The sequence below is a fragment of the Hemitrygon akajei genome, chromosome 7 (genome assembly GCF_048418815.1).
Source record: "Hemitrygon akajei chromosome 7, sHemAka1.3, whole genome shotgun sequence".
In the NCBI taxonomy this organism is placed as follows: Eukaryota; Metazoa; Chordata; class Chondrichthyes; order Myliobatiformes; family Dasyatidae; genus Hemitrygon; species Hemitrygon akajei.
The window spans coordinates 108,220,679-108,231,825 of record NC_133130.1 but is presented as its reverse complement, the minus strand read 5'-3'; the positions used below and the strand labels follow the sequence as shown (position 1 = coordinate 108,231,825).

Genomic DNA, 11,147 nt, shown 5'->3' with positions numbered 1-11,147 from the left:
ATATTCCAGTCAGTCTCACCATTGACTCGTGACCAGAACTGCTCACGATATTCCAGTGCAGTTTTACCAGTGACTCGTAACCAGAACTGCTCACGATATTCCAGTCAGTCTCACCAGTAACTCGTGACAAGAACTGCTCACGATATTCCAGTCAGTCTCACCAGTGACTCGTGACCAGAACTGCTCACGATATTCCAGTGCAGTTTTACCAGTGACTCGTAACCAGAACTGCTCACGATATTCCAGTCTCACCAGTGACTCGTAACCAGAACTGCTCATGATATTCCAGTCAGTCTCACCAGTGACTCGTGACCAGAACTGCTCACGATATTCCAGTCTCACCAGTGACTCGTGACCAGAACTGCTCACGATATTCCAGTCAGTCTCACCAGTGACTCGTGACCAGAACTGCTCACGATATTCCAGTCAGTCTCACCAGTGACTCGTGACCAGAACTGCTCACGATATTCCAGTCAGTCTCACCAGTGACTCGTGACCAGAACTGCTCACGATATTCCAGTCAGTCTCACCAGTGACTCGTGACCAGAACTGCTCACGACATTCCAGTCAGTCTCACCAGTGACTCATGACCAGAACTGCTCACGATATTCCAGTGCAGTTTTACCAGTGACTCATGACCAGAACTGCTCACGATATTCCAGTCAGTCTCACCAGTAACTCGTGACAAGAACTGCTCACGATATTCCAGTCAGTCTCACCAGTGACTCGTGACCAGAACTGCTCACGATATTCCAGTGCAGTTTTACCAGTGACTCGTGACCAGAACTGCTCACAATATTCCAGTCAGTCTCACCAGTGACTCATGACCAGAACTGCTCACGATATTCCAGTGCAGTTTTACCAGTGACTCATGACCAGAACTGCTCACGATATTCCAGTCAGTCTCACCAGTGACTCGTGACCAGAACTGCTCACGATATTCCAGTCAGTCTCACCATTGACTCGTGACCAGAACTGCTCACGATATTCCAGTGTAGCTTTACCAGTGACTTGTGCTACTGGAACATAACGTCTCAACTCCTGTACTCAATGTGCTCACATAAAGTGTCAAACATCTTCCTACTACCTACCTAGTTGACCTTTCAGTGAACTGTATCCCTAGGTCTCTCTGTTTACTAACACTCTCCAGGGCCCTACTGTTCACTGTACATGTCCTACCCTGATTTAATTGATATAAATGCAAACCCACACACTTACTCAGTTTAAATTCTATCTGCCTATCCTTGGCCCACTTTCCCAGTTGACCTTGATATCACTGTAATATTGGATAACCTTTTTCACTGTCCAATACACCAATTTTGCTGTCATCTCCATTCACCATCCTTTGGCTAAAGAAACTCCCCCTCTAAAGGGGCATCCTTTCATTCTGAGGCTGCACCCTCCGCTTCTAGACTCTCCCACTATCGGAACATCCTCTCCACATCCGCTCTATCTAGGCCTTTCAATATCTGATGGGTTTCAAAGAGATTCACCTCTGTTCTTCTAAATTCCAGTGAGTACAGGCCCAGAGCCATCAAACACTCCTCCTCCGTTAACCCTTTCATTCTTGTGAACCTCCTCTGGACCCACTCCAGTGCCAGCTCACCCTTCCTTAGATAAGGGGCTCAGATATTGAGACATGCCACTGATTACAGTCCTCGAATCTGAAAAGCAACACTCCAGTACCACCATCTGATCTCTAACACCAAACCAAATTCGTATGGAGTTTACTCTGGATCCCATGTGATCTAACCTGGGCCTGCCTTCATGTAGGATCTTGTTAAACTCTATGTCTACTATCCTGCCTTCCTTAGACCTCCTTGTCACTTCCTCAAAACACTCACTATTCTTAATCAGTTAACTCCTTTGAAAATGTTGGTTGATCCTGTCACTCAAAATCCCCTCTAGTAATTTTCCCGCTACTGACGTTAGACTCATTCCATCGTCTTGAAGTTCTCTGGCTTGTCCTCTAGGCTTCGGGAACTTCACCTGTGGTTAAGGGACTCATTGCCAATCCCTCCTTTCCACTCTCTCTGTCTCCTCCCCGATGTTTCGTGGGCCGGGCTGGGCTTCGCTCCGCACCGCCCCCCGTCCCGGTGTGAGGCTGGCACCGCCCTTGTTCTGACAGGTGACCGGACCGTGCTCAGGGGCGGCTGTTTCTCTCCGTCTTTCCTCTCGCCGTCGCCGTACGACCACTGTCAAGATGCCGAAACCCGTGAGTGTTTAGCTGCAAGTGACCGGGAGGCTCGGACCCGGGCGGGGGCGGGGGCGGGGGGCGGCTGCCGATACCCCCCGAGAGTTGCGGTGCAGGGCTGCCCGGGGTTACTGTGGCCCGTCGCTGGGTGCGAATACGCCTTCCCCGCCCTTTCCTTCACTCCACTCTCCCGGGACAAAGACTCCACTTGTACAGAATGAAGTTACTCCCAACTTGTGGAGTGGTTACCAAGGAAACAAGGGAACTTTTCATAAAACCCTTGGTATTGTGTCTGTGCGGGAATGTACTCGCCGAGGTCTCGTACGCAACCGTGTCCCGCACACACCCACGGCCGCGAACATCGATGTTCCACCACTGCTAAAGCGCTGGTTAGCAATACGTATTTCTTTTATAATTCCTTATCGGCTGCTAACCTTGTGGTTTGGGCAGTTCTCGTCAAACTCTTGTGTGCGGTAACCTGGCCAGCCGTGGTGCCTGCCAGTGGGTGAGTTTTAGGCGGTTCGCTCTCAGGTCACCTGCTCCACGTTGAGCCGAGCGGAAATGCGTTCATGTCCTCCAGACGTTTGCCTGGTCGGTGGGACCGAACTTTTTTTTAAAAAGTAATGATTTATCCCCCATTAACACTTTCCTCTTGTGCGTTTGAGACTGTGAGATTGTTTCAGACGCTGGTTTTAATTTCCACACACACAAAATGCTGGAGGAACTCAGCAGGCCAGGCAGCGTCTATGGAGCAGGGTCGAAGTTTCCGCCGAGACCCTTCGTCGGGACTGGGAAGGAAGGGGGGAAGTTAGAATGGGGGGGGGCAGGTGAAACTGGGGGAGAGGATGAACTAAAGAGCTGGGAAGTTGATTGGTGAAAGAGATAAAGGGCTGGAGACCGGATCTGATAGGCGAGGACAGGAGGGAAAAGGGGGAGGAGCTCCAGAGGGAGGTGATGTGCAGGTAAGGAGACAGGTGAGGGAGGGAAACAGGAAAAGGGAATGGTGACGGGAGGCGAGTCATTACCAGAAGTTAGAGAAATCAGTGTTCGTGCCCTCAGGATGGAATGTGGAGTCCAATCTGAGTGTGGCCTCATCGCGACAGTAGGGGAGGCCATGGGCTGGTTTTAATTGATCCATCCTGGCAGTTTAAAGTTTTTACTTAAACAATAAAGTTTACTGAATGGATATCAAATCTGAACTAGTGCTATTAAAAACTTCCAGTAAGAATATGTAACAGATTGAAATGAGGAAAGGTTTATTAATCTGTGTTTAAAATGGCTACACATTAACTCAGTTTCGAATCTATAAACATTTTGCTTTGTTGCTGGCATCACAGGCCTCCAAAACTTATGCCAGTTTCATCCTGAAACTCTCCTTTCTCCCTCCATAGGAGCTGCCTGACCTGATGAGTAATTCCCCAGCATTTTCTCCTTTTTATTTCAACTTTTCAGCATCTCCATTTAAAAAAAAATCCCAGTCCTGTTTATAAATATATGTGCAGATTGAAAATTGAGATGTGCAACTTTATAGGAATTTAGTTTGATCAGAATTTGAATGTTTGGGGCTTCATGCAATTTTCTGGAAAGTGAAATTTGTGCATTTTCACTGCGACCTGCTGTAAAATTGTAGGTGTTTTCTTTGAAGCCAGAGATTTAAATGTGAAAAAGGTGCATTCTACACAATACCACAAGGGCTGGATGGGTTTACAGGTTTGGTTTTGTTTTTAAGGTAATGCATTTATAAGTTTCTAAGCTCCAAAAGCACAAAACTGTTGAGTTTCATATTAAAGGCAAAGGCTTTCCGAGGCTGGGGCGTGATACCAGTTACCAGTGAAGTGGAGTGCAGACCTGAAATGGAGACTGCCGGAGTGGGGAAGCTGTCCGTTCAAAAGTGTTGCTTTATTGTGCTGATTGTTTAACCTTGTGGCAAAGTTCAGTCTGTACACTTACATTCTTGGAATGCCGGAGTTTAAACTGAGTTACTTTGACTTGTCTATCCTGCACATTATAATCACAATTGGAAACTCTTACTTGGCACGCCCTCCCTCCCTGAAACAGCAGTAAGCAGTTTACTTTCTGGATGCCATCCTGAGGAGTCATTCTCTTTGCCGGGTGATAAAGGTCATCGTTTGGAATCTCTGTAGGTGCGAGGAGGTGCTCAATAATGCCTCTCAGAGCAGCTGGGAGCTTTTTGAGTAGATATGGAAGGTTATTTGGCACCCAGCTGACCATAGCAGGTGGTTCTTCCAACTCCCAATGATATCCATGAACTATTGTGACTCGCCAGTCTCTCGTCATCTTCCATTTCTGCTTGTGGGGCCTGGGTCTTCCTTTGTTTACCACATTGCAACGATATCACTACAACTCTTACCGGGCATGTTTGAACGGTATTATTGAAGTGATAACTTTTCTTTACGGGTGCTGTGGCAACTGCTTAGCCCCCTGATCAGGGTCACACAGAGCCATGGGAAAAGGCCGTACAAGCAGCTGGTGCATATCACAAGTCCTGGTTAGGACGCCAGGCAGACGACCTCTGAAGAGCATCGATAATCGCTGGGGTCACCCGTCTTGTAAAGACACAGCCCAGAGGAAGAAAATGGCAAAACACACCAGCAGGAAGGTTTGCCGAGAACAATCATGGTCAGGGGACTGTGACGTATGACGAGACACATTTTTGATCTTTCTGCTGTTGGTAATGTTTGGCAGATGGCTGTGGGGGAACCCATGCTGATGGGGTGCAGGTATTTTGTTTTTTACTTGGAGATACAAGCTGAGTTGCTCAGCAACCCAGCAGAAAACAATTTACAATGACCGACCGGTACGTCTTTGGACTGTGGGAGGAAACCGGAGCACCCAGAGCAAATCCATGGGATTGTGAGAAGGACGTACAGGCTTCTTACAGGCGGCATCGGAATTGAACTCTGACCCCCCCCCCCCCCCCCCCCGATCTGTATCTGCGTTGTGCCAACCGCTAAGTTACCGTCAAGCTGGAGCAAGTGGCTGGACGCTACTCTTATAGCCTGGCCTCCTGGAAGATGGCACCTCCTCTGCGGCCAAAGTCAAGTGATTGAGAAAAAGAAGAGACAAGTGTGGCCCTTTACAGTCAGAAATGGGGGAGTTTATAACAGTTAAGTAAAACAGAGCCATTACATTCATACTTCAGTACTTTCCTCACAGAGGGCTGAAATGGAAATAGTGTTGGGGAATCAGTGGGATTAAGAGTATGAATACCAGTGTATCCAGGAAACCGTCTGTGCAAATGGAGGATATAGCGATGGTCAGTCTTTAGATTCTAGAATGGTTCCAATGGTTTGGAGACCAGCTAATGTAACCCCAGTAATTTTTAAAAAAACAGGATTGGACAGAGTCAATGTGGACATGATTATGTTTGACAAATCTACGGGGATTTTGAGGGTGCAACCAGCAGAGCAGAGAAGGGAGAACTAGTGTGTGTGTGATGTATTTGGACTTTGAGAAAGCTTTCAGTCAGGTTTGGCATGAGCACTGTTACACAGTTCAGAGTTCAATTATGGCACCACCTGTGAGAAATTTGTACGTTCTCCCCGTGACTGCGTGGGTTTCCTCCTGGTGCTCCAGTTTCCTCCCACAGTCCAACGACGTACCTGTCAGTAGGTTAATTGGCCACTGTAAATTGTCCTGTGATTGGGCTCGGGTTAAATAGGTGGCTTTGGCTTGTTGGGCAGGAAAGATATCATGCCCTGTATAACTAAGTAAATCAGCGTGAAGACACATGGGCTTAGAGGCAGTGTACTGTCATGGATGAGAATTGGTTGGCCGACGGGGAAGAATAAATAGACTGAGGAAGAATAAATCGGTCTTTTTCTGAGTGGTGGTTGGTACCAAAGGGATCCAGGTATTCATGATGTAGATTGGTGAAGGAACTAAGTATAATATCTCTGGGTTTATAGAGCGTATAGGCTGGTGGGAGGTCGCAGGGAAGCTCCAGGTTGATTTGGATGGGTTGAGGGAGTGTCAGATGCCTGGCTGGTCTAGTGTAATGTGGCAAGTGTGATGTTAACCACTCGTACTGTAACAGGATGACGGATTATCTGAACGGTGGTGCAGCAAGACCCACGTGTCCTTGTGACAAATCTGATTGAATTCCTTGAGGATGTCACGGAGAAAAACTGATCCTAGGGAGCCTGGAGAAGTTGTGTATTTAGATTTCTAAAAGGCGTTTGACAAGTTGCCACATAAGAGCGCAAGGTAATGAAAGAAGTGTGTTGGCACGGATTGAAAACTGGCTGAATAAAGAGTTCCTTTGTAGGCTGGGGGAGATGTAACCAGTACTGTACCCCAGAGATCAGTTCTTGGCTCCTGGTTGCTTAGTGGCTACATTAGCAGTGGGGCAGGGGAAGAAATGTAACGTTTACAAGATTACTTGCGATGCAAAAATAATTGAGGGTGGGGGAGCATGTTGTGCTTCTGCAACGGGATAAAACGGAATGAGTGAGTGGATCAAATCCCCGGCAAAACGAATTCAGTGCATTTCAGCAAGAGGAATTAAAATGTGGGTTACTATCTAAACAGAGAGTGGGTGAAGTTCAGAGAGATCTGGCTGATCAAGTGCATGGTAGCACGCAGATCCAACAAGTGCTTAAGAAGATAAATGGCAAGTTGGCCTTTATTATGAAGCAATCAGAGTTGAAGAATAGGGAGGTTTCACTGCAACTTTACAAGGTGTTAAAGAGGCTCACCTTAAATACTGAGCACAGTTTTGGTCCCCATACTCGGGAGGGGATGGAGTAGCATTGGAGGCTGTCCAAAGGAGGTTCGGCTGCCTCATTCCTGTAATGAGAAGGTTGTCCCATCGAGCGGCTAGACATTTTGGGTTTCTGTTCCTTGGAATTTAGACGAATGAGGGGTGACTTTATTTAAGTGCGTAAGATCTTGAGGGGTCTTGACATGGTAGATGTTGAGATATTTTCACAAGATGAGAAGTCACGAGAAAGGGGGCATAGAGGTTGGTCATTTAAAACTGAGGGGTAGAAATTTCTTCTCTCAGATGGTAGTGAACCTCTGTTGTTCTCTGTCCCTGAGGCGGAGGTGACATCATTAGCCATATTGAAGATGGAGACAGATAAATATCTGAAAGATTGAGGAATTGTGGGTTATGAGGATCTGGCATAGAAGTCTAGACCAACGTAAGTCAGCCACGATCACACTGAATAGTGCAGCTGATCAGAGGGGCGGAGTGGTCTACTCCTCCCGTATTCTTCTGTTCTTGGTAAGCAGACAGGTGCAACGGGAGTACTGAGAAAGCAGATGATGCCCTGCCATGCCCAGAGTCACACGGCAACGTAGCGGTTAAATCACTTTATAGCATCAGTGATCACCGGTCAGGTTCGACTCCCGCCACTGTCTGTACTTTCTCCCCGTGACCGCGTGAGCTTCCTCGGGGTGCTCCCGTTTCCTTACCCTGCAGGGATGTTCAGAATCAGGTTTAACGAACGTCTTGAATGTGTGGTTTTGCAGCAGCTGGACAGTGCAATATGTAATCTATAAATTATCAGAAGTAACATGTATTTAAAAAACTTAATGAAATGAGTAGGGTAAAAAGAGGGAACACTAGTGAGGTAGTATTCATTGGTTGGTTCACTGAATATTCTGGAATCTAACAACAGAGGGTAAAGAGCTGTTCTTAAAATGTTGTGTGTGTGTCTTTGGGCTCCTGTACCTCCGCCCTGAAGGTAGCAGTGCAGCAGAGGGAGTTCAGAAAAGGTTCACAGACTGAGCCGATCCCTGGCGTGGCAACACTGCTGTATGAAGAGGAATGGAGTCAATCAGCCTGTCCACAGTAGAGTCTGGAAGAATGAGATGAGATCTCATAGAAGCCTACGATGTTCTGATGGGACTGGACAGATTCGAGGGCAGAAGGACATTGCTGACAGCTGGGAGACTAGGACCAGGGGTCAAGGGCTAAGCATAAGGGGTAAACCACCTTGCTCTGATATCTCATCTTTTTTCTCCAGTCTTTCCAGAAATGTCGACTGTTTACTCGTTTCCACAGCCTGGCCTGCTGAGTTCCTCTAGCATTTTGTGTGTGTTGCTAAGAGTGAGGTAACAATTTTGTTATCCCAGACAGTGGTGAACTTGCAAAGCCCTTTACCACAGAGACCCACTAAAGTTAAATCAAGTCAAGGAGTTGGATATGATGGTGAGAACGGGAATGGGGATGATTAGCTATGATGACATTGAGTGGTGGAGCAGGGCAGAAGGTCTGAATGATCTTCTTCGCTAATGTTATGTTTTAATTTACTGGAGTTTGGATTGGTGCCAGGATTCTCTCACTTTAATACCAAGAGCGCGCATACAAACATTGAGGCAGGCTGGTAGCTTGTTTGTCTTCTTCCAGCGAAGGGTGGAGCAGTTAATATAGACTCACTTCAGTTGTTTGAGTTTCAGCTTCTCATGCATCTAAGGATTGTTGAGTTCTTTAAATTTATGCTAAGTTCTGGAGGAAGCTCCTGTGTTTAACTGGTGTCCTTGGTTTCAAAAGGAGTGCTTGTTTATAGAGAACAACCGTTAGATTTTGGCACATGAATCAGTCTGAGGGCAGGCCCATCAAATTAATCACCGCTTTTCAATTTTGTTAAAAAGAGAAAAAAGCACCCTTTATTTCATTATTCATTAGGGATGAGAGGCTGGTGAACCGAGTAGAAGACTAAAAAGCTCCTTATCTTGATGGTTGGATGGTCCAGCAGTATTGCAGCGAAGGCCCTGGACCTGGGGTTGTCCATAGGGCTCTCAGCAAGCACCTCACGTGAAATGAGGACGGAAATGCCGGCGATGCTCAGCAAGTCGGGCAGCATCTCATGGAGTCCGAGTTGTACAGCACAGAAATGGGCCTTTTGGCCCACATGTCGTTCTGCACATCTATATGAATCCTGTTTGCCTGCACTCTCCTATGCATTGCCAAGTTACACATCTCTAAGATGTCGTGATTGCAACTGATGCCACCGCTCCTCTGGGAGAGTACCATCCTCTGTGTAAAATAAAGGCAGCAAGCCTCAGTTGCCCTTTACATCCCCTACCTCGCTTCTGTTTCCTGTCACCCAACATCACGGCTGTCTAGCTCTCATCATTTTAAAGGCTCCTTCACACCAGGGAAAACAAGCCAGTTCCTCATACCCTGTGCAAAGAGAATTATATTGCTGACGTTATCATATGTTTGGAAATGTTGTTTTTGTTTCTGTCTTCACAGCTGCTGATCTGCTGGATACCTCCAGACCTTTCTGTTTAGCTTTCTGTCTGTTTTTAATGCCTGCTGTGAGAGACTGCACCCTCGGCTCAGCACTCCCCCAGTACTGCATGAATGTCGCTGTGAGCTGTAGTCACGTTGTAGTGTATCTGCACACACTAGCCCTCGGGGCCCTCGTCGAGCTCGTGTGCTGCTGCAGGATGAGATCACTGGCTTGCTGCAGTTTATTTCTCTAAAGCCCACAGTGCCAGTGGAGCTATATAATGTTTGTCACCAACCACAATGTAAGAGACCGATGTCTGGTTTCCATATCCCCTCCAAACACCAGCACACTACAAAGTTTTTGAGCGCTGGTCTTGCTCGAACTCTTTCGTCTGACTGAAAGTTTAAAGCAGATGGGTTGATCATCTGAATGGTGTAAACACATTTTCTAAATGTTGACAGTGGTTAAACCAGGGTTATAGACAACGTTCCCTCCAATTTGCAATGACCAGTGTGCGCAAAAATCTTAGGTTGTGCGATTTTTTTGCCCAGTGACAATGTGCTCACTGATGAATTTTTAAAATAATAACAGTATAAATAAGTCAGTGCCAAAATCTGCAGGCTCAGGAATCCGGGATGATGAGAGGTATAAATTTAGAAAGGAAAAAGAAACATGAAAGGTTTAGGAAGCTGAAATCAAGTTCAAGTTGAAGTTTATTGATATTCAACCAGGAGCATGTATACCACCGATGTTCCTGTGGACCAAGGTGCACAACACCGTACATATAACTCACACAACACATCAAGTAATATCACCACAAATAAAATTAACTAATAATAGGGCGCATTGGCGACTCATTAAAAAAGTAAGCAATATTACGCTACTGGCGCTTCACACGTGAGGAGACCTGGGTGGTAGCAGGGCATTCTGTCATCTCACGGTCTGGGGGAAGGAAGCTGCTCCCCATCTGACGAGGCCCTTGAAGCTAAGAGGGGCCATTAAAGGTCCTTGGTGAGTGGGATGAAGGACAATGTTGCGTCATACCAATTAAATTAGTAATCAAATGCTATCCCAACTAGCCTCTTCGGCTCACACAATGCCGCTATCCTTCCACTTTCCTCACATTCGTGTGTCTACCGAAGCAACTCTTTAAAGTCTCTGATGGTTCTGCCTCTGCCACCTTCCCAGACACCCACCACTCTCCATGTGGGGGGGGGGGGAAAGAACTTGCCCCTCACATCTCCTTCGAATTGACCTCTTCTCACCTTAAGTGTCTGCCCCCTGGTATTAGGCATTTCAACCCTTGGAGAAGGATATTGTCTGTCTACTCTATCTCTGCCCCCTATACTCTTGTACACCTCTGTCAGAGCTCCCCTCAGCCTCTGCCGCTCCAGAGAAGACAATTAGTTTGACCAAGCTCTCATTATAGCAGATGCCCTCTAATTGAGGCAGTACCCTGGTAAACCTCTCCTGCACCCTCTCCAAAGCCTCGACTTCCTCCCTATAATAGGGCAACCAGACTGTATGCAATACTCCAGATGCTATCTGACTAGAGTTTTTTTTAAAGCTGTAGCACAACTTCCTAACTTTTGAACAGCCTACGTAGCCACCTTCTGGGACCTGTGAATTTAGACCCCAAGATCCCTCTGATCATCAACATTTGACCCACCAAGGTGCAACACCTCACATTTAGCTGGGTAAAACTCCATCTGCCATCTCTCTGCCCATATCTGAAACAGTTCTATATC

The 11,147-nt window shown here is 46.8% G+C and overlaps 1 protein-coding gene across 1 annotated transcript in view; it reads left to right on the top strand.

The window, feature by feature from the left end:
• Nucleotides 1-2,072: 2,072 nt before the first annotated feature.
• The window catches only part of LOC140730780 (ezrin-like), an 81,783-nt gene continuing 72,708 nt past the window's right edge, over nt 2,073-11,147 (top strand). Inside the window, exon 1 of the mRNA XM_073051662.1 lies at nt 2,073-2,215. Within this exon, the coding sequence (XP_072907763.1) occupies nt 2,204-2,215 (12 nt within the window). The 5' untranslated portion in view covers nt 2,073-2,203. The remainder of the gene's footprint in view (nt 2,216-11,147) is intronic.